Source organism: Schistocerca nitens, chromosome 8 (assembly GCF_023898315.1).
Source record: "Schistocerca nitens isolate TAMUIC-IGC-003100 chromosome 8, iqSchNite1.1, whole genome shotgun sequence".
NCBI classification, from domain to species: domain Eukaryota; kingdom Metazoa; phylum Arthropoda; class Insecta; order Orthoptera; family Acrididae; genus Schistocerca; species Schistocerca nitens.
In genome coordinates, this window is record NC_064621.1 from 114237293 (window position 1) to 114257680 (window position 20388).

Genomic DNA, 20388 nt, shown 5'->3' on the forward strand with positions numbered 1-20388 from the left:
TCACCACATTCTTTAGCAGCCTTGACTTGCTCCTTTATTACTTCACTAACATTACTGTTTTTTGTGGATGTTACACAATCCTGAGCCTCCATATCATCAAACTTCTGATTTATTTCAAGATTACATAATTCTAATTTCTTACTACATTCTTTTGTTTCCTTATCTATTTTACTGGAATAAGCTTCAGTTTTAGCTTCAGGTTTTGATACCTTTTGTTCTAAAACCTTGAAGTTGCTAATGATTTGAGTTATCCCTGCATATGCCTCCTCTATTTTATTTCATAATTCTTCTTTAGTTTCTTCTTGCCCAGTATCTATTTTCCTTTCAGTTTCATTTTGCCCTGCTATAATTTCCTCTTTTTGTTCTTTTAAAAGTAATTTTTGCTCTGCTCTAAATGATTGCAACATTGACATTATAGATTGATTTGGATCTTGCTTGACTCCTTTATCCTGACTATTACTCTCAGTTGGCAAGGTGTCAGCAGAACCAGTTCTGTGACTTAATCTACCTAACTCCACTGTCGGCTCATTTGTAATGTCGACGTCAGATTGTGTGTCTGTGACGTCGTCATCCAAATTTACCACGTTATTGTGGTCATGAGTGACAATATCTACGTTCTCAGTGCAATCACTTAACATAGAATCAACATTTTCAGAAACATTATTAATCTCATTATTATCTGAAATTTGCAACTGATCAGCTAAATCATCTACAATTTTATTTATTTGCAAGGCTTGTGGCTGACTTCAATGATCATTCCCATCGATATTTACTTGATCCGTTTCCCTACTGCCGGCCGGAGTGGCCGTGCGGTTAAAGGCGCTTCAGTCTGGAACCGCGTGACCGCTACGGTCGCAGGTTCGAATCCTGCCTCGGGCATGGATGTGTGTGATGTCCTTAGGCTAGTTAGGTTTAATTAGTTCTAAGTTCTAGGGGACTGATGACCTCAGAAGTTAAGTCGCATAGTGCTCAGAGCCATTTGAATCATTTTTTTTCTTTCCCTACTTCTAAGAAGATATCTCGTTTCCCTTTCGTCAGACATTTTATACTTTATAAAATTTATGAATTTTCGCCAAATATGTTTAAATGAATCAATTTTAGACTACACTTTAAGATTGTACAACTATTGAACTGTCCGTTACATAAATTAAGTTGTTGTGCCAGAGTAACACGTACTCTTAGATGCTATTCTGTGTGCCGCCGTCGAGAAGTTTCTTCTCTGCTCCCGCTGCTGAAGCTGGCGTGACGTACTGCTTTCCTGACTGCTGAAACACCCAGTTCAGCTACGCTGCTACAGCTGTGTCTCGGCGTTGTTACTGGCTGCCAACGCGTGTATCTGCCGCGGTGAACTTCGCCCGGTCCACTGCTACTGCTGCCTCCTCGCGTTGCCTTGCGTCGCCTCGTAGTGCGTCAAGAACTTCTCGATGAAATAATAAAGTAATCCCATGGACCGGGGACACGTATTTGATTTTTTGAATATTGCACATCAACACATCAAGTTTCACTCTCAGCAAACGTTATGTTCTCGTGAATAAAACAAAATTTGTCTGTGGCATCAATAATCAAAGTTCAACTGAAGTTCAGAAGAGAGTTCAAGTACAGTTTAAATACATTTTATACAGTTCCTACACAGTTCTGTAGTAATTTGGTAGCAAATTAGTCACTTTTGCTGTTATAAATTTTCACTAAAATTTTTCACAGTTCACAGTTCTCGCTAATAATCAAGCCTCGTATCTCCAAAGCACTCAAACAGCGAAGATCTCCCCGCAAGGGATGCCATGTACGGCAAGAAAGGAAGAATGAATTGATTGTTGGCGTTAATAATGATCATCCTCCTTTACCTCCCCTGCTTACTGCAGAGTCACTGAGCATATTTGTTCTGTGCATGCTGTACACGTGGGGCGCCTAGTTGTTTCCACTGCACTGTGTGAATTACCAAGGTTCTGTCATAGTTCACTAACCTGCTGTCTTCAAGTTGATGTCCCCAGCGCAGAAAACAGCATGCAGGTCGTAAGTTCTGTATCTTGAGGCTGAAACTGACTTTTAGCGAGGTTCTGTTCTGAAAGAATGTATCACTTCTTTGGAATGCCACTCGCGTATTTTAATATAGCCACACGAGAAGACTACATGATCTTAATACAACACCTTCTGATACAGCAAAGTACATGATCAAACACAATGTTTACGAAAATGTACCTTCACACTATTTGTGGCACGTGTCTGTGCCTCATGACTACCGGAGTGAATCTTTTAATAGTGAATACTGGCAAACACATCCTGCCACAGACAACACGACTGTACATCTCGACTGCCTGATCCAGGGTGACGAACAGGAACTTAAATAAAAATTGGAAACACATCCTACGACGGACAACATGTCTGTTCTTCTCGACTGCCCAACTCAGAGTGACGAACAGCCCGAAACACTTCGCGCGCCATACCAGAAAAGGCGTGACCCGAACGCTTCCGAAGTGCTTCGTCTGCAATTTCGTCAGTCTTTTGTTTTTGATTTAAATTGTTTTTTTATAATTCCAAAATGACTGATTGATAGTCAGCTGTTGAGAGATATTTATATTAAAAAGTGAAGTCATTCCAATGAGTAGTTTAACTAATAGTAATAACTATAACGTTTTGGCGCCCTTGCTCCGAACAAAGCAGCCAATCACAGAGCAGTAGTATTACGCAGGCGGTCTTTCTCACGGGAATGGTACCGCATCTAACATCTGTCACAGGCACCTCACATCACATTTCATCTATATACTTCTTGCATCTCCACTGCTCTGGGAACAGCTTCTTTGAGCCTAATCTGATGGCTGACTAAGCCAGAAATATTACAAACTGCACAATAGAATCCTATATTTATTCCTAATGGCAACAGCCGTCTGTACTCAGTACCTGTACCATCAACCATTAGCTTCATCTGTTATGATGTTGCACTGGTTCCTCTAACCTATCGCATTACTCTGACCAGTAGCGGTTTACTGCTCAATATATCCCATTCTGATATCGTAACACCCACTCACAAGCTGTTGAAACACCTGGAATATGATTTCAGTGCAAGTCGTGCCCATTTCTGTAATATCTAGTGGAACTACTCTTGGCGGCACACCCTCATGATAATTGGTCGATGCCACCTGCACTCACAGAGGACCGCCTGCTATGATAATTCGAAAACCTCATTTCCAATGAAAGGGACGTATCGCTGTGGATCACGCTATGGTGGATATCTGACTGGCATTATCAGAGGCATACGAAGACTGTGACCTTGCCTATCTCGATCTAGACTCCTCTTGTTCTGTCCTTCCATGGATGACACGTCTGACTATTGTATGAAAATGGTAACTGTAAGCGACTTACTAGGTTGCCGAAAGAAGTTCTACCTTTGCCACAATAGTCAAGCAACTATAACAGCTAAGGATTATTTAAAAGAAAATAAGGCATGATTGCTTGCTTAAGCTTTACACTTAGTTATAAGATTTACTTATGTAAACATTTTGCATATAATCGATGTATTTATCATGGTACTGGATTTGCGAGTGCACCTATCTATGAAATTAGGACTTCATAACTGGTGTACTAGAGTGTGGAACTGTTGATGGTTGTAACTGATGTGTTTACAGCTAGCTACCCCTAATGTAATTTGCTCTTAGTGAATAGAAAGCAAACTATATTTATATACCAAAAAATGGAAACAGTATATGCTGTTAACTTCAAGAGGTAACCATAATTAAAAAAAGAAAATAATCAATTGCTGTCGCTAGTACAGTGGTATGGCTAGACGCTTCAGTTCGTTTACATTTGTGATATGACAAGCCATCGCCCTGAAGACATCGTGTGAAGTCATTTACGTTGAATGTATGACTTCATTAATGGCTTTGACCCATGCACATAGGATGTCGCAAGTATGAAATGTGGGTTGCAATGCCTTCAGCTACATAGATTCAACCATTTTTCAAGGTAACTCATCCATCCACATTCGGCTACTTTGTAAGATAATCATTCAAAACAAACGCGAAAATATTTTTTTTAGGTTTTCCGTTAGTGTAAGAAATAAGAAAATACTTATTAATTTTAGCAAATTTATTTACACACAAATACCAGTCCATCGTTTATCTTATTATTTAAATCTTCATCGTAACATCATATTTCTTTTTACAACCAGTAATTTCACAAATATAAAGAAGAAAAGTTTTTACAATTTTTTCCCTGTAAACTATCACTTCTGTGGCTTTAACAGTTAGGTCAGCCCTTTCTTGTATTTCTTGTAGCTGGCAAAATTCATAGCTTTTTAATACAGCATTTTATTTTCTGCACTACACTGTTGTTGAAGCATTCTGTATGTTCTTGGGTGCTTGTTGTCAACCCTCCCGCACCACGTTATTATTGAATTTATGCATAAAGCTTGAAGTTTACAATTTTAACAAACAATTGCGTACTAAATTTTGTTATTTCCTTGGTTTTAAACTCTGGAAACGGCTTTTCTGTTGCTGAGTAGATAGTCTCTAGGACACCACATGTACATACAATGTAACCATCCTTTTTAAGCAGATCCAAATATGAGTGGATGTTTATAAGCACATCTTTCATGTATACGTGAAAATACTAAACCTTCTTGCATCCGTACATATTGACAAGAACCCCAATTTCGGATCTTCCATTGGTATTTACATTAATACTACACTCTGATGTGCTGGGGTTTCAGTTTTCTCATTAACGCAATGGGATATTTCCCCAAACTTGGATTTTGTATACTGCAGTATGACTGGTCAGACAAAATGTGAAGGTGAGAGAGTTTTTAATGTATCACTAATACAACTGGACTATTTTCTAATACTAACCACTGATTGGTTGGAAATAGCAGATGGAGAGGATATAAAGCGTGCCACCGGATTCTTCCCATTATCTTTCGTTTTTAATATTGCACTATGGTCAGATGGATTCAGGGGACAGGATAAAGGAGAAAGCTGAGGGTGATTTTGCTTTCCGTTTCCACATACTGATTGTTTGGTTGGTTGATTCATAATGTCATGAGCTCAAGATCATCGATGGTGTACCATGCTTGACAGTCGTGTTCAAATGATGAAATTCAAAAGATCAATGACTCCGTTCAGGGTCGTAATGGGCAGTAATACCCTGTCCTAGAAAACAAATTGCATACTGTGTGTGTGCGCGCGCGTGTGTGTGTGTATGTATGAGTGTGTATTTGTGTGTGTGTGTGTGTGTGTGTGTGTGTGTGTGTGTGTGTGTGTGTGTGTGTGCTCCAGAAGCTGCCACATTTAATTTTTAAAATTCTTACAAACCTCGGTCTTGATTACATCATAAATTGAAAGTTATATGTGACATCACATGTGCACATGACAAGATCATTGATGATATTATACGAGGGTTGGAACTTCAATAGTGGCAACTATTTATTTACATCTCGTGCAAAACAGATACCTGTTTTAAAGTTTTACTGACCTTCAAAGTAGTCACCAGCATTGTGTATAACCCGTTGCCAGCGATGTGGAAGTCCTAGGATACTCTTGGCAGTGCCAGTTGTGTTGACAGTTCGGTCGACGCGGTCTATTGCCTGTCGAAGTTGAAGCAGTTCTAAAACGAATGCCGTGAAGTGTTCCCCTCAGTTTAGAAATCGAGTTGAACTCACGAGGTATGCAGAAAGTGTCACCATTTCCGTCCCGAAGCTGGTCGTAGGTTGTGTTCCAATAATGAACAGCATAGAGACAAAAGTGATGACACTTTCTGCAGGATCTGACCATCATTTTGCAGGACAGTGCTCAAGTACGTACAGTGCAAGCTGTTGATGATTTGTTTGACTGATGGACCTGCTAAGTGCTATACCACCTACTGCACTCCCCTGACTTCCTCCGACTTCCACATCGTTGGCAACGGGTAATAAACAATGCTGGTGACTACTTTGAAGGTCAGTAAAACTTTGAAACACGTATCTATTTTGTACGAGCTGTAAATAAATAGTTGCCACTGTTAAATTCCAACTCTCGTACATTCAAAGGGGATGACCTCACACGATATCATCAAGGTCCTGTCTTATGATGTCACAAATTTAGGGATATGAAGACTTTTTGACTCGATGCCGCTAAGTAGTATGGAAGGTGTTGGCTGCCCTGTAGCACTAGAGAGGCTGTGAGGCATCTTTCAATTGAATGAGTGTCGAAGTCTCTGACAGATAGATTTTTAATATGCTCAACGAAGGTTTGTGCTTGCCACTGAGGGTGTTGCTGAGCAGGTGTCATAGACGGACCGTATACCGTTTTATTCAAAGACATGTCAATGTTCCACCTTTATGTGATCACGCTAAGGATGGTGCGAGCCACGAGGGCTGAAAACCATGACAGGTCCGAAGGTGCTCTACTGCATTCTGGAAGCCACCACCATTCTCCATTAAGTTATGCCTTTTACTTAATAGCTGTTATGCCGATTACGGATGTGATGTAAGAGAAAAATACACAAACAGAGATTATGTTCATCTCATAGTTGCCTTCCCAGAGAAAGTAGTAGCACTTCAATAAGAGAATGTATCAAATCACATTTATAGAGAGTATTTTAAGGGTCTAATATAAGATAATTAAATGCTTTTCATGCCAACTATACTGTCCCGCCAAAAATGAAAGTGGTATGTGAGGGAAAAGTAATTGAAGAAAATAGGATCTATCACAGTTCGACAATTTCTTCAAAAGGACATAGCATTGTACCAAGTAACTTTATCTTCTAGGGTGGAGTGCTCGATCTATTTCGTTGTCAGGAAGAGAAGTGTCCGAAAATACACGACAACAACAACTGTCGTCTGGAAAAGTTTTTCTTCCATTTATTCATAGCATCACGGACCGTATTGGGAAAGTTTTGGCTAAGTTTGAAGTGGAGACAATCTTTCTACCTACCAAGAAAATTAGTAAAAATTTAAGATCGGTGAAAGACGCACGACACCCCTTAGCTACCCCAGCTGTGTATAAAATTCCGTGTAGCTGTGGCAAGGTTTACATTGGAACAACTAAAAAGAGTGTTAATACCCGCCTGACGGAACACTAAAGGAACTGTAGATTGGGAGAGATTGACAAATCAGCTGTAGCGGAACACGTTTTCAAAGACGGTGAACACGAAATAAAATTTAGTGAAACAAAAGTGATAGCTAGGACCTCACATTATTATACTCGCATGTATAGAGAAGTTATAAAGATCTACAAGCACGGAAATAATTTTAATAGAAAAGAAGAGGGATTAAAACTAGACAAGATATGGCGGTCGACATTGTACCAACGATGTGACAATCGATTACCTGTAATCGAGAGAGATGGCACTAGTCGAAAGCACGTGATGAGTGGTGGCGCCATCTCAGCGCTCTATATAAGCGGGACCTCCAGTGCCTAGCTGCCAGTCGTCGACTCACCTCAGAAGATGTTGCCCGCAGTAGACAACGAAACGTCAGCAAGGAGAAGTTTTATGTATGGAACACGGCAATTCAGCCCGTAAGTTTTAATTAATGAAGACGCTGGACGTGAAAGCTTACATGTTATGATTTATTACGAATAGTTTGTATTCGTGTTCCATTTCATGTAACTGAGGAAATAGATCATACAGAAGGGTGAATCGCCTGAACTTCCTGTTTGTCACTAGTGTTTCCCTGAGAACTGTACTTGTTCCTCGTCTGTGAAGTTTGGGTGGACGGGACAGCCAGTGCTGGGAGTGTTGGTTCTGTTGCAGACGGTGGTGCTGAGCCGGCAGCTGACGGCGCTGCACGCCCGCCACGCCCCGCGCATCATAGACCTGATGAAGAAGGCTGTGAGGGACGGCAGTCCCGTCAACCCCCCAGTCTGGTGGGTCGATCCTACCGACGAAACGGCCCTCGGCATAAACTCAGGTATGGCGTGAGAGGCATCTCTATCTTAAACTGTGTGGTTGTCCACTGCTATCTAGCGTCCTTCCTGCGTCAACTAGACACTACCATACATCTTGTGTCTGAAAGGAAATGAGTAGATTTTAAGGTGCGACAGTTTGATTCACAATTTTGAGGGATTTCTTTTTTTCCCTTTATTGTAGTTCAGCATAGGCGCTGCTCTTCAGCTGAAAGACATCAAGTATATTACGGATGACATTTAAAACAACATAAAAGAGAAAAATATGGCAGTATATAGATGTAAAAAGGGGGTTAGATAGTGAAAGAGAGAATACAAAAAAGGGGGGGTGCATGCAAAAATGGAGAAAAAATCTAAAAAAAGTAATTTACGCAAAAAAAACACACAGAAAGGATTAAAAGAACACAGGGCTGGAGCATAAAAGGTGCGATGGGTGGCATAGCACAAAACAATCATGGACATCAACACTGTGTACAACGCAAGCACACAATTAAAATCACAACACTGACGTACCACACTGATGAAGAAAAAACTGGATCTGCCAAGGGTAGGTATACGAGGGATAAGGAAAGGAAGGGGGAAAGGGGTGCTGATAGATTTTTTTTGGGGGGGGGGGGGAGAAGGGGACACAATTGGGGGAAATGAAAGAGACTTAAATGGTAACTTCGCGGAAAAACCGTGGAACTTAAAACATAAAGCAAGTGGATGATGATGCTAATAAAATACATACGAAGCAGACAGGTAAAATAATAGACAATTAAAAAACACGGCGACAGTCTGGTTTCTGTTCGCAAGAGACATAAAATTCACACCCAGCGACAGCATGATTTCTGTTTGCAACACTTTGGAAGGACGAACAACACTGAACATTCACTTGAACACTGCACTAAAAAGTTGGCAAATATGACATACCACAGCCGAGGGCAGGTGGGGGGAACCTGGACAGATGATGGGAAATAAAAAGGGGGGAAGGAGAGGAAAAACGAATGGGGGGGGGGGCAGGAAGGAGGGAAAGGAGCCGATGGAGGACGAGGACCCATATGAGGGGTGGGGGGTGCTGGGCAGACACGTTAGGGAGAGGGGAAGCAGAGGAGGGGAATACAAAAGGGGGGGATGCAGGTAGGGAGAGGTTAGGTGGGGAGAAAAAAGGATGGAAGGGGGGGAGAGGGAGCCCAGGGAAAGGATGGAGGAAGGAGGGAGGGTGAGGATCAGAGTTGATAGGAGGGATAGATGGAGAAAGGGCATCATCTGGGAGGGGGAGATGATGGAAGCCACCTTGGGAAAGGAGATGAAGGGTGTAGATATATTAAATCTGCAGCGATTTCTGATATATATTTGTGTGGAAGTGTTTCAAAGGGGTACATTTTCATTATATATATGAATGTATGGTGTGTTTTCTTTTGTACACCTCTGAATGACTAAACACCATGCCTACATATAACTGATTTTCTTCCATGCGCAGTGAATCCACCAAATTCAGTGCCGATACACAACTACGTTCGACTTCCTGTGACAATCTCAAAGCAGCGAGCATGGAGGACATGCATGCGGACTGCTTATAGGTCGCGCTGAGTGGGAACGTGGGTCGGTCTGGAGGCGTGCAGAGACAGTCCGCAAAATAGTGAGGAACGCTGTGTCTGCATGGCACAGTGTTAACGCAACTGCCTAGTAAGCAGGAGAGCCCAATTCGAATACTGGTCTGGCACACATTTTCACTCGTCACAACTGATTCTACGTAAGTCCCGATGAAATTGACATCAGTAGTTCTTTCCCTTTCCTATCCTTTCTTCTCCCTCCTCCCTCAATTTACATAATATTTCAATTACTGTTACATTGTTTGCTTTATTGTATTTCCCCTCATACCTTTAACTTCTGAACAGGCTGCTCCAGTGTATTTTTGTGCCCTTGCAGACAGATACTAGACTTGAGTTTCTCCTGGCGTACATAATATTCAGATAACTTACGGGGAATGTAGCTGGGTGACGTCGTCAACAATCGCCGATATTTCGACAGGAGACTACACTGTCATTTTCAAGGAAAAACTTCAACGGGAAAACGGTGTGTAAGGAAATTTAAAACCTCGGTTTTCAGAGAAATTCCGGAAAGGTAACAGAGACACACACACACACACACACACACATCCTCACACACACTGTAAACACTAGCGTCACCATACAATAAAGATGACCGACGCCGTACGTTCAAAAGATCCAGTATTTACTACCTGATTCAGCATATCGCAGATTCGTGCTGACCCCAAGAAAAGAATTGAGCGAAAGATTACGACGAAGAAAACTTGCTTGTGGCTGGAGCGTATCAACATTCGTAATACTTACTGCTCCTTGGTTATATGACCTTCCGAAAATCCACAAAAAAGGAGTTCCTCTTCATCTGATTCTGTGTAACATTGGTGCTCCGACATATCGTTTAGCAAAACACCTAGCTAATCTGTTGAGCCCACTATTGGGTCAGTGTAAGCATTGCGTTAAGGACGGCGGATTTCTTGCTTTGATTAGAAGCAATGCGTATGAATACTCTAGTACGTTTTGATGTGGACTCTCTCTTAACTCGTGCTCTTCTGTAATTCGTCATGGTTCATAGAGGTAGGCTTAATGTTGAATTACTGAAGCTATTTCGACGTGTGTTGACTTTCACCTATCAGCACAATGAGCATAGAGATGGAGTCGTGATGGGAAGCTCGTCGCCACCTTTTATTGAAAATTTGCCTTTGACATACTTCGAGGGACATGCCTTGGAATTAGCGGCTTTGAAACCTGAGTGTTTTTATCAGATACGTATGCAATAGTTTTGTTGTTTGGTTCTATGGCTGTGAGAGTTTGAACGACATTTTAGAACACCTGAATTCATTCAATGGCTGCCTTCTCTTTCTTGATGTGTTGGTCAGAGAAAAGGTTGACAGTACGTTGGGACAAGCTTTTTACACGAAGCTTGCTCAAACTGACTTGTATCTACAGACTCAGCATAAGGGGTACTTATTACACTGGTTCGCAGAGCCCCCAGCATATCAGATCCTGCGAGTTCACCAATTGAGTCATCTTGAGATCATCTTTCGTCCGAATGGATATGGAATGTGGTCCCTATGTCCCTATTGACACAGCGAAATCACAATCGTAATCAGTTGTAGTTGCCACACACTTTTTTATTACAAACATAGTACATTAACAATAACCACAATTACAACAAAGCTGGTCTTATAGAACACAAAATCTTTCAAGATATATTTCAGACATCGTTGCCTTCCAAGAACTTACATTGATTTAAACGCTGTCCATGGACCCATGATTAATACAATCTGACTGACAAATAAACCACACCTACTTCATCACTTACATCGAAACACTTTTATCTGTCTTTCATCACATTCATGTTTGGAGTTTAACATACAGTAATGTTTTAAGACTTCCTTTGCCAACTTTCCCTAATTTAAACACAATATTCATAAAAGCATGACTGCCATAACTTTCTCAGATAAAAGTTCTGAGTTCAACAAACACCAAAAAATTTTAAGTTTTATTTGGCTAACTTTCCATTAATTAATACAATGTTCATAAAATCCTGATTCGTAAAATATGACTAACGTGACTAACCAAAATTTTTAAAGTTTACTCGGCCGACTTTTCATTAATTAGAACAATACTACTTGCATGTACCAGGTTCGTATGATTTCATTACCAGACTATAACGAGAAGATATTCCCAAAAGACCTTAAGGCGGACCGCTTTCACTCTACATGAAAATTAGTGATGGACGTGAGCATACCAAAAGATTTTAATCAATACAAGATATCCACGGGACAGATAATGAAATAAAACGGTACTCAACTTTGGACTGCAGATGTGGTCCAGAAACCACAACTCTCCACCAAAAGAATGAAATAAGAAGACAGTAACAATATAACCCAGGGGGGAGGGGGGCCAGGGCCTTAAATATCACTCTGCCGCCGTGGTAATCCGATCCCAGTTTGCTCGCGTCAACTACTGCCAATTATCTGCAACATAAAACACATCAGCGGCAGACAATATTCTGAGGCATGAGATACACAATCCTATCTACACAACCATTTATCAATAACTTTCAATGATATACTTCACAATGAAACCAAAATAATTAACCTCCGTGACTACTTGGCCAGTAACAGTCTCAAAATTTGATTAGCCAATCCCTTAAAACCCTCACTAAAATCAAGGCATAAAAATCAAATAGCAACAATTATCTCGGCGCACAGTTAAACTCCAGATTAAAATAATGATATAACAGCGTAGCTTGGAATGCCAGACAAAGAATTTCGCACCACTTAGTAACACTACTTAGTTACGTGTTCAGGCATGCTACGTGTCTATTTGGTGGGCGTAGCTACACTTCCTTAACCGCCGTCACGGTGTCAGGTGACGACACCAAATTCAGTTATAAACAACTGGAACAATTCCAAACGGTTTTTAGTACATTGGAATATTTAGTTAACATGAATTTCACCCACCGAAGCAACTCGACGACTCCAGTTCATTCGGCCTGTGTCACTTGTAAGCGACTCGACACAATTTGTCCTTCCAAGTTCGAGGAAATCCCAGACACCATGGGCAGAAGATTTGCGTTGTAACGGTTAAACACGCGGTAGCGGCAAGCCACGCTCCTTCGTCGTGCCGACTCGGCCTCTCACCGTTCTGCATTCAGACACGGTCCAACGTCACTCTAGCTCACACCGCGGATGCTCGCACACCACCCCCTAGCAGAGCGCGCGCACTCTAGTTAGAATCCCGCGCCGCCAAACATGTTGAGAAGACAAGTAAGCATCGAAGTCGAGACAATAGAAGGAAACTGGCGCCAGCAACGCACCAGCTAAGGATATAGTGAAAGGCAGATCAGAAGCGCGTTGTGCTATTGACCAACCGTGCACCAGGTGTGTGATGCTAATACACCGAGTTGGTACCGAAGTTTGTCTTATGCACGGAGTATTTCCAGTAAGATTGGTCTTGTTTTGGGGAAATAACATGTGAAATGTGTTTTCCTATCTCCATCTACGAGTAGGACTTTTTTTAGTTTCGCTTCTTGCGCAAGGCTCGTATCTGTGCCATTTCCTGCAGTTGTGGCATGTAGTATATTGATCAGACTGTCAGGACTGTGGGGGACCGATGTACAGAGCATAAATGTCGCACAGGCAATTTCGGCCGAGCATATGGGCTATTGCTACTGTCTTGGCACAGGTCAGCCAATGGGATACAACAATACGGAGATTCTGGCATTCATTTTTGGTGTCGTCATCTTTGGTCCTGTGTGGCGCCAGTGTTAATTATTTATGGACGATCTATCGTAACGTCAGTCACAAGCCAATTTTTCCACGCTTCTTATCTCCATTCTTTGGTCGTTAATAAATCTCAGGCAATAGTGTTTACTGTTAAAAAACCCGGATGATTTCCATGGACAGACAATAACTCCTCCATCAAGATGCAATTTATACCATAGATCAAGCAGTACTGGGGCATTCACCCATCTGTGACTGATACTTGTTATTGTTTTTAATTATGTTGCATGTGGCGATGATTCGTTAGTAGCATAATCCGATAAATAACTTCTTTGATAAGAAAATAATTCCTGACGCCAACCATCAGTTCTTTTTTCTCACTGATGGCACCGATAGTGAATCACGTAGGCCTACTACTTACACGCTGTGTGTGCTACACTGAGTAGTGCAGAAAAGTTTATATACCTACAACTTCGGTGCAATAAAATTCCTTGAATAACGTTCTCACTTTCATTTACATCTTATTTAGAGCAAAGAAAGAGAAACACGTTTACGGAATGTGTTTCAAACACTTGAAAACCATATGTTAAGGGATGTTGTTCGTTTGGAAACAGTCGATAGTACTTAAAAAAAGAAATGTTCGTATCTTCACAGAAATTGCCGCAGAGAAACTTCATGTCATAAGACACTAGATTGGTAAATACACGCAGCACCACGGCACACAACACAAACTATGCTAATAATATGCTACAAGCTTCTGTCTGAGACTAGCATAAAAGACAAGAAGCGTAATGCCCTTCGTTTATGTAACCATGTGTTCTTCCTGCGTAGGCGTTCAATATTATGAAATGAGAAAATCTGCTGTGGCCGAGAAAGAAATACCTCGCGATACCCCACTTTATCAATGGGCTACGTCGTCTTGTTTCCACGTCTCTAGCGGCGTCCTATCGTACTTCAGTGCGGTCATTTCGGCAGCTTGTACTAGAACTATACATATGTACATTTAAAAAAATGAGAAAGTAGGATCGTGTTCTATGACCATTTCGTAATTAATATGATTAGCGATAAAGGGGTATTTTACTGAGAGCAGCGTGAGACTTAGAATGAGTTACTATGAAAAATACAGTGAGATATTTTGTTAAAAATGTGGGAATGAAACTAATATTACACATTACTTTATAGACTGATATGTCAACATCACAAACTGTTGATTACGAAGCTGATCAAATAAACGCACAAACTCAACACTTAGTAATGGGTCTCAGTTTTTATTGACCAGTACAGCACTTCATACAGGACATTTTAGAAAAGTGTTAAGGGGAGTACGTATGGCGGAATTGGTCAAAAAGTGACATTTTCGGATTATTATCTCTTATTAATATTTGATCCCTCCTGAATAATTTGATGCATTATTTGTTGAAAAATTCCAATTGGAAGTGTAGTTTTTATCATTTCAAAGTTAATAGTGCGTGTGTAAAATTATCCAGTTGTTCTGCACTGACTTGCCTAAGTATCCCTATCTCTTGAACTATTCAATCTAGAAGGCTGTGGTTTTCAGCTATTTATTCCTTGAAATCGTGTTAATGTTCGTGTTAAGACGTTGGATGCACTGTGCAACCAGAAATGGCGGTATAGCGCATGCATTTTGTTTATTTACTTTGTGGTTGTCTTGTTTCATAAGTTTTGAACTGAAAACATAGGGGGTTTGGTGTGTTATTATACGTTCTTATAGCTCTTTTCAACATGACGAAAAGAAAGGGTTGTTTTAAGAAGCGACGTTTCCATGGAAATCTTCATATCCCAAAATCTGAATCCAGTGTTGATCCTGAAATAGATTTTTCACAGACAGGTGATAAGACACGCCTACTAGTGCTTCGAAAAGGAAACTTGGAGACCATGAGGATTTATTTATTGGCAAAGATCAAAATAGTTTAGGTTATGTTCTTTTAGATTTGAGTGTGTTAGGACAAGTTTTGCAGGATGATGTGTCATGTAAGGTTTGTGGTGGGCAAAGTAGCATCTCTGAGGACTCATCTGCAAGTACTGGACTGGCTAACAAACTCGATATTCAGTGCGAAGTTTGCAGTCTCTCGACATCACTTTGGACTTCTGAAAAGTGCAAGAATGACTTGTTTGAGAGCAATGTTAGATTTCTGTATGGAATGAGGTGCATTGGGAAAGGATTGACTGCAGCTGAAGTATTATGTGCAACGCTGAACTTGCCAAACCCACCAACCAGATCAAGTAAGTACACAGAAGTAATTGGTGAATACGTCAAATCTGTTGCTGTTGCTTCTATGAAAGCTGCTGCTAAAGAAGCAGTAGAATTAAATAACACAACAGACTTATCTGTGGCAGTTGATGGCACATGTCAGAAGAGAGGTCACACATAAAAAAATGCAGTTGCAACTGTCACTAGTGTTGACACAGGTAAAGTTTTAGACATTGAAGTGCTAACTAAATACTGTCATCAGTGTAAATCAGTTGACGAAACAAGTGAAATACATAAAACAAATTGTGCTAAGAATTATGAGGGAACCAGTGGGGGTATGGAGGCTACTGCAGTTGTTTCTATGTTCAGACGTTCACAACAGGAGAGAGGTGTGTGTACTTGGGGGATGGTGATTCAAAAGCTTACAAATCAGTAGTGGAAAGCCAACCTTATGGTAATAAGCAGATTGTTAAGATTGAATGTGTTGGCCACGTTCAAAAACGGATGGGAATACGGCTCCGAAAATTAAAGCAGACAAAAGGAAAAGAGAAGTTATCAGATGGAAAGACTCTATAAATGGTAAAGGAAGACTTACAGACAAAAACATTGATGAACTCCAGCATTATTATGGAATGGCTATAAAAAACAATACACATGACCTACAAGGGATGAAATGTGCAGTGTGGCCTACATTCTTCCACAAATCTTCCACTGATGATGCACCTATACATGGTCTTTGTCCGCCTGGTGCTGATTCATGGTGCATGTACCGCAAAGCTCAGGCAGCGGGTAGCGATGAACAATATAGGCACAAAAATAGCATACCGTCTGCAGTGATGGAAGCTATTAAACCAATATATAGAGAATTAGCTAACCCAGACCTTCTTTCCAAATGTCTCCATGGTCGAACACAAAACCTGAGTGAGTCTTTCAATAATGTAATTTGGACCCGTGTACCAAAAAATGTCTTTGTAGGAAGGAAAACTCTATGCTTGGGTGTGATGCTGTGATAACGTTAAATTATGGTATAAAGGGAAGAATTGGGGTACTAGAGGAACTTGGTATCACTCTAGGTGCCAACACACTGCAAGCCTTTCAGCGAATGGATCGACTTAGGATCATGAAGCCCAGCGTGCAGCAAGAGGCAGGGAAAGAAGGAAGCTTCTAGGTTTGCAAGATAGTCAAGAACAGGATACAGATAATGCTGATCATGGGCCTGGCTGTTTCTAGAAGCTGGCATGCCTGCATGTGTACGTTAATATCAAATAAAATGTTTGAACTTGATTTGTCAGAAATGACATTTTTAAAATTATTCGACTTATTATCTAAGGAACTATTACAGACACATTTCTCTAATTTTACACAATTTTACCACTTAGTATACTGCAGCTACTGAACCTCCCAAAACATCTCTACCTCTAACGGTTTTTTACTTGCTTAAGAAAAAGTGGACTTTTAAAAGAAAAGATTGAACAACATTTTATAAAAAATCATAACTAGCTAATTATTTCTCTGTACATTTTGATTTTGGTTCAGTAATCAGAAAAGGAGTGATACTATACATCCCAAAAATTTCAGATCTCTATCTGTCACAGGTTCTGAGATAATGGGTCATCAATATTGCAAATTTAACACTGTGGGTATAGGACGTACGTACTCCCCTTAAGCTCTTATTTAGACAATGTTTCTTATCCTTCAGTGAATTTACATAGATTGCACTTGTCCCTGGTCACCATCTTCCAGAATCGATTCCCAACGTCATATAAATGTTATATCAAGATTGACGGTTTAAATGTACCGGAGGCCTTAACTTGCTCAGTTATTCTTTTGTCCCTTTTGTGAGTCAGAGGCGTGGGTTTCTAAGCCAACGTCAGGAGGACCAGCACTCGAGGGAGACGAAGCGACGCGTGTTATGTGATCCTGAGCACCAGTGAGACTACCGGAAATGCCTCCAGTAGTAGGAGATACGTTATAATCAACTGAGCACTGTTGTAGCAAGCACGTACAGGTAGTTTTTAATGAGTGCAAAAGGCATCATCACTAATCAATAATGCAATAATCATCTCAGCACATGAAAAACTGGATAGCTACTTTCTCCACGTCCTGTGACTTATGTAAAGGTGATGAAGTAGGCAGAGCACAGGAAGCAACGTAAAATTAAAGATACAATTAGTAATCAACTAAGAGAACATAAAAAATTGGATTTGAGCATATTGGACTGCATAGTTTGAGACACTGAACTGGTAAATGCAAAGGGAGACACATGTTATTTTGTGCCTTCACTATGTCAGACATTTCTACACCGCTCTTTTGGTGCTAAAGGGGCGGGACTTTGCAAACGTTTGTGACGTGTCCCGTGTCTTCTGTGCAGAGTTCCTGCTGGGAGAGGACCTGTTGGTGGCGCCGGTGCTGGAGGAGGGCGCCGTCAGCCGCGACATCTACCTGCCCAAGGGCATCTGGAGGGACGAGGCGGACCCAAAACACCCAATCATAGACGGCCCTATCTGGCTCACCAACTACTCGGCTCCACTCAGCGTCCTGCCTTACTTCACCCGACTCTCCGGTAGGCAAGACTTATATACTCTTAAGACCTCTACCTCACGTGAGAAATACAGATTCTTATGAAATGCAACATTTCTCATCAACTCATTCCGTTTTCCAGATTACCCTGATCTCGACAATGGAGGCTCTTCACAGCTTCGACTGTTCATTTCTACAACAGCTTGTAGTTGGATCACCAGTACTGTAGTTTTCTACATTTGTTTGCCTACATTCCACCACCTATTTACATAATTCTCTTGTCAGTCTCATTCATTAATATGTTATCAGCATCAACTCTTATCCTTAAACTAATACTAAGAGTGCTTTAATCATTTTTAATGGTGTGATTTCTATTGTGTTAGATATTAAGATTTGAATTTGGGTAATTTGACCACTGGCTACCTCACTTAACGTTATGTTATGTATGCGTTTGGAGTCATTGAATGTAATCAATAAATGTATGTACTAATTGTTAAGGATTTACGCCACGCAACCCGCCCACTCTGACCATTTCCTGTGCTACAAGAACAAACAGAAAATACTGCGAAGGGATGGTATTGTAGGATATCTGTCGACAGGGAATAACTTATATGGTACTAGATGGAGCAGTATCTGGTAAAAAACCGTGTGGAAAGACAGAGATTGGATTACATAAACAAATAATAAGGTGCAAATACTACTCTAAATGTTCAAATGTGTTTGAATTCTCAAGGGACCAAACTTACACACTACTTAAACCAACTTATGTTAAGAACAACAAACACAGCTACGCCCGAGGGAGGACTCGAACCTCCGGAGGAAGGGACCGCGCAATCCGTGACATGGCGCCTGAAACAGCGCAGCCACTAGGCTCGGCCAGATACGACTCTAAAATGAAGAGATTGGTACAAGAGAGAAATTCATGGGGAACTGCGTCAAACCAGTCAGAAGGTCGATGACTCAAAACATAAGAGAAAAAAGAAAATAACAATGGCATTTCCGCATAATTGCTTCAGGATGACCTTCTTCAAAAACACTCGCAGCATATATACCAGTGAACGCTGGACCCGGATAGAGGCAGCTGCAGTTCCTGGTGAATGCCCCACTGCTGTTTCTTTTCTAGTTGGCTTGTCCAACTGAAGAGCAAGCCTCTCACAATTTCCTGTAACGCTACTCGGCTTTTGCACTCGCGTCAGGCCACGTGCAGCATTATACAGGTCTTGCTCAAATTTTTCAAACACATTGTAACGATACAGATTGAGATACCACGTGCAAAACTTTCATGTGCACATAAATGAGAGGAATTCATCTTGCTACCAGATTCTCTGTGTTAGAATTTCATGAACGTTACAATCCGTAATAAGGGACTGAGTAGGAAATATTTTAAATCAGTAGTTCAATTTCAAGGGATAAAGAACATATGAGGCAGACAATGCTGAGAGAGTTATGGGAATGTGCACAGTGTGAGCTTATTGCAGAGGTAACCATCGTGCAATCTTTCGTCAGACCGCATGGACTGAGTAGCATCTTCAGCGTATCTGGCTCCCTAAATCACTCTCAGCACACCAGTAACACGCAAGGACACTGAAGCTAATCTTACCGACGTAAAGAAGAAGGTAATTAAGCTACAATGGTGCATAATCTCGGCGAACTTTCTTCGCACAAAAGTCTGAAACGAAATTAGCAGGAGAACAAAACGCATAACAGTTACTTCCTCTTCGCTGGCTATCATGCTCTCATTTACATCCGTGAACTTAAAACCAGTGCATACTGAAACGTGTGCACTTTTGTACTCGACTCGTTTGATTGATACGCAAACATGACGCCATCATCCAGAGAGGCACCCACGTAGACGGCATCGACTGTGCACAGTCTTGAGCAGATCTTTGGTCATGTCAGACGAGTGACTGACACGTCTCACAGTAATGGCTAAATAATATTGAAAAGGAAAAAAAATTCTCACTGGGAGCTCTCTGGTTTCTGGCGCCATAAGAATGTTCTCTGAAGCCGGCCTGGTGTGGTCCCAGATACTCTTGTAGCTCGTCTTGGTTCTGCTCAGCCTAGCAGTCGTCGATTGCTGTTTAACTTCACGTTGCTGCAAGTCTGTTACTGAGATTGCTGCATGCTGTTGATTTAAGAAATGCAAGGCAGATATAACTGGCTGCATTCATATAGAACGAATTTATTTTTTGAATGCTACATACTAAATCTCCCTTTGATCCAGTGACAATCTGTTAAATTCTCTCACATCAATAATTTGTGTATCCTCTAAGTGATCGACTTCTTTTCTGCTTAGACTGCATTTAGATGTTGATTAATGACATCAGTACATATCTGCTGTTTGTGTAAAACGTGTAGTTTTCTAATCGAGAAAGTTATTAACAAATCTGGTGTTTATGTGACTATTTTTGATAACCTTCGTTTGTTTTTTACCGTAATAGTGTACTTATGCAAGCTCTCTGTCTGCAACAGTCTACAATTCCATGCCCTGTTTAATTCTAGCAACCCTCACATATATCCTAAAA

At 40.9% G+C, this 20388-nt stretch overlaps 1 protein-coding gene across 2 annotated transcripts in view; it reads left to right on the top strand.

The window, feature by feature from the left end:
* The window catches only part of LOC126198989 (myogenesis-regulating glycosidase-like), a 210321-nt gene extending 191966 nt beyond the window's left edge, over positions 1-18355 (top strand). For both annotated transcript variants that reach the window (XM_049935658.1, XM_049935657.1), the window contains exons 5-7: positions 7720-7876; positions 17715-17906; positions 18006-18355. In XM_049935658.1, the coding sequence (XP_049791615.1) occupies positions 7720-7876; positions 17715-17906; positions 18006-18136 (480 nt within the window). In that variant the 3' untranslated portion in view covers positions 18137-18355. The remainder of the gene's footprint in view (positions 1-7719; positions 7877-17714; positions 17907-18005) is intronic.
* Positions 18356-20388: the final 2033 nt, after the last annotated feature.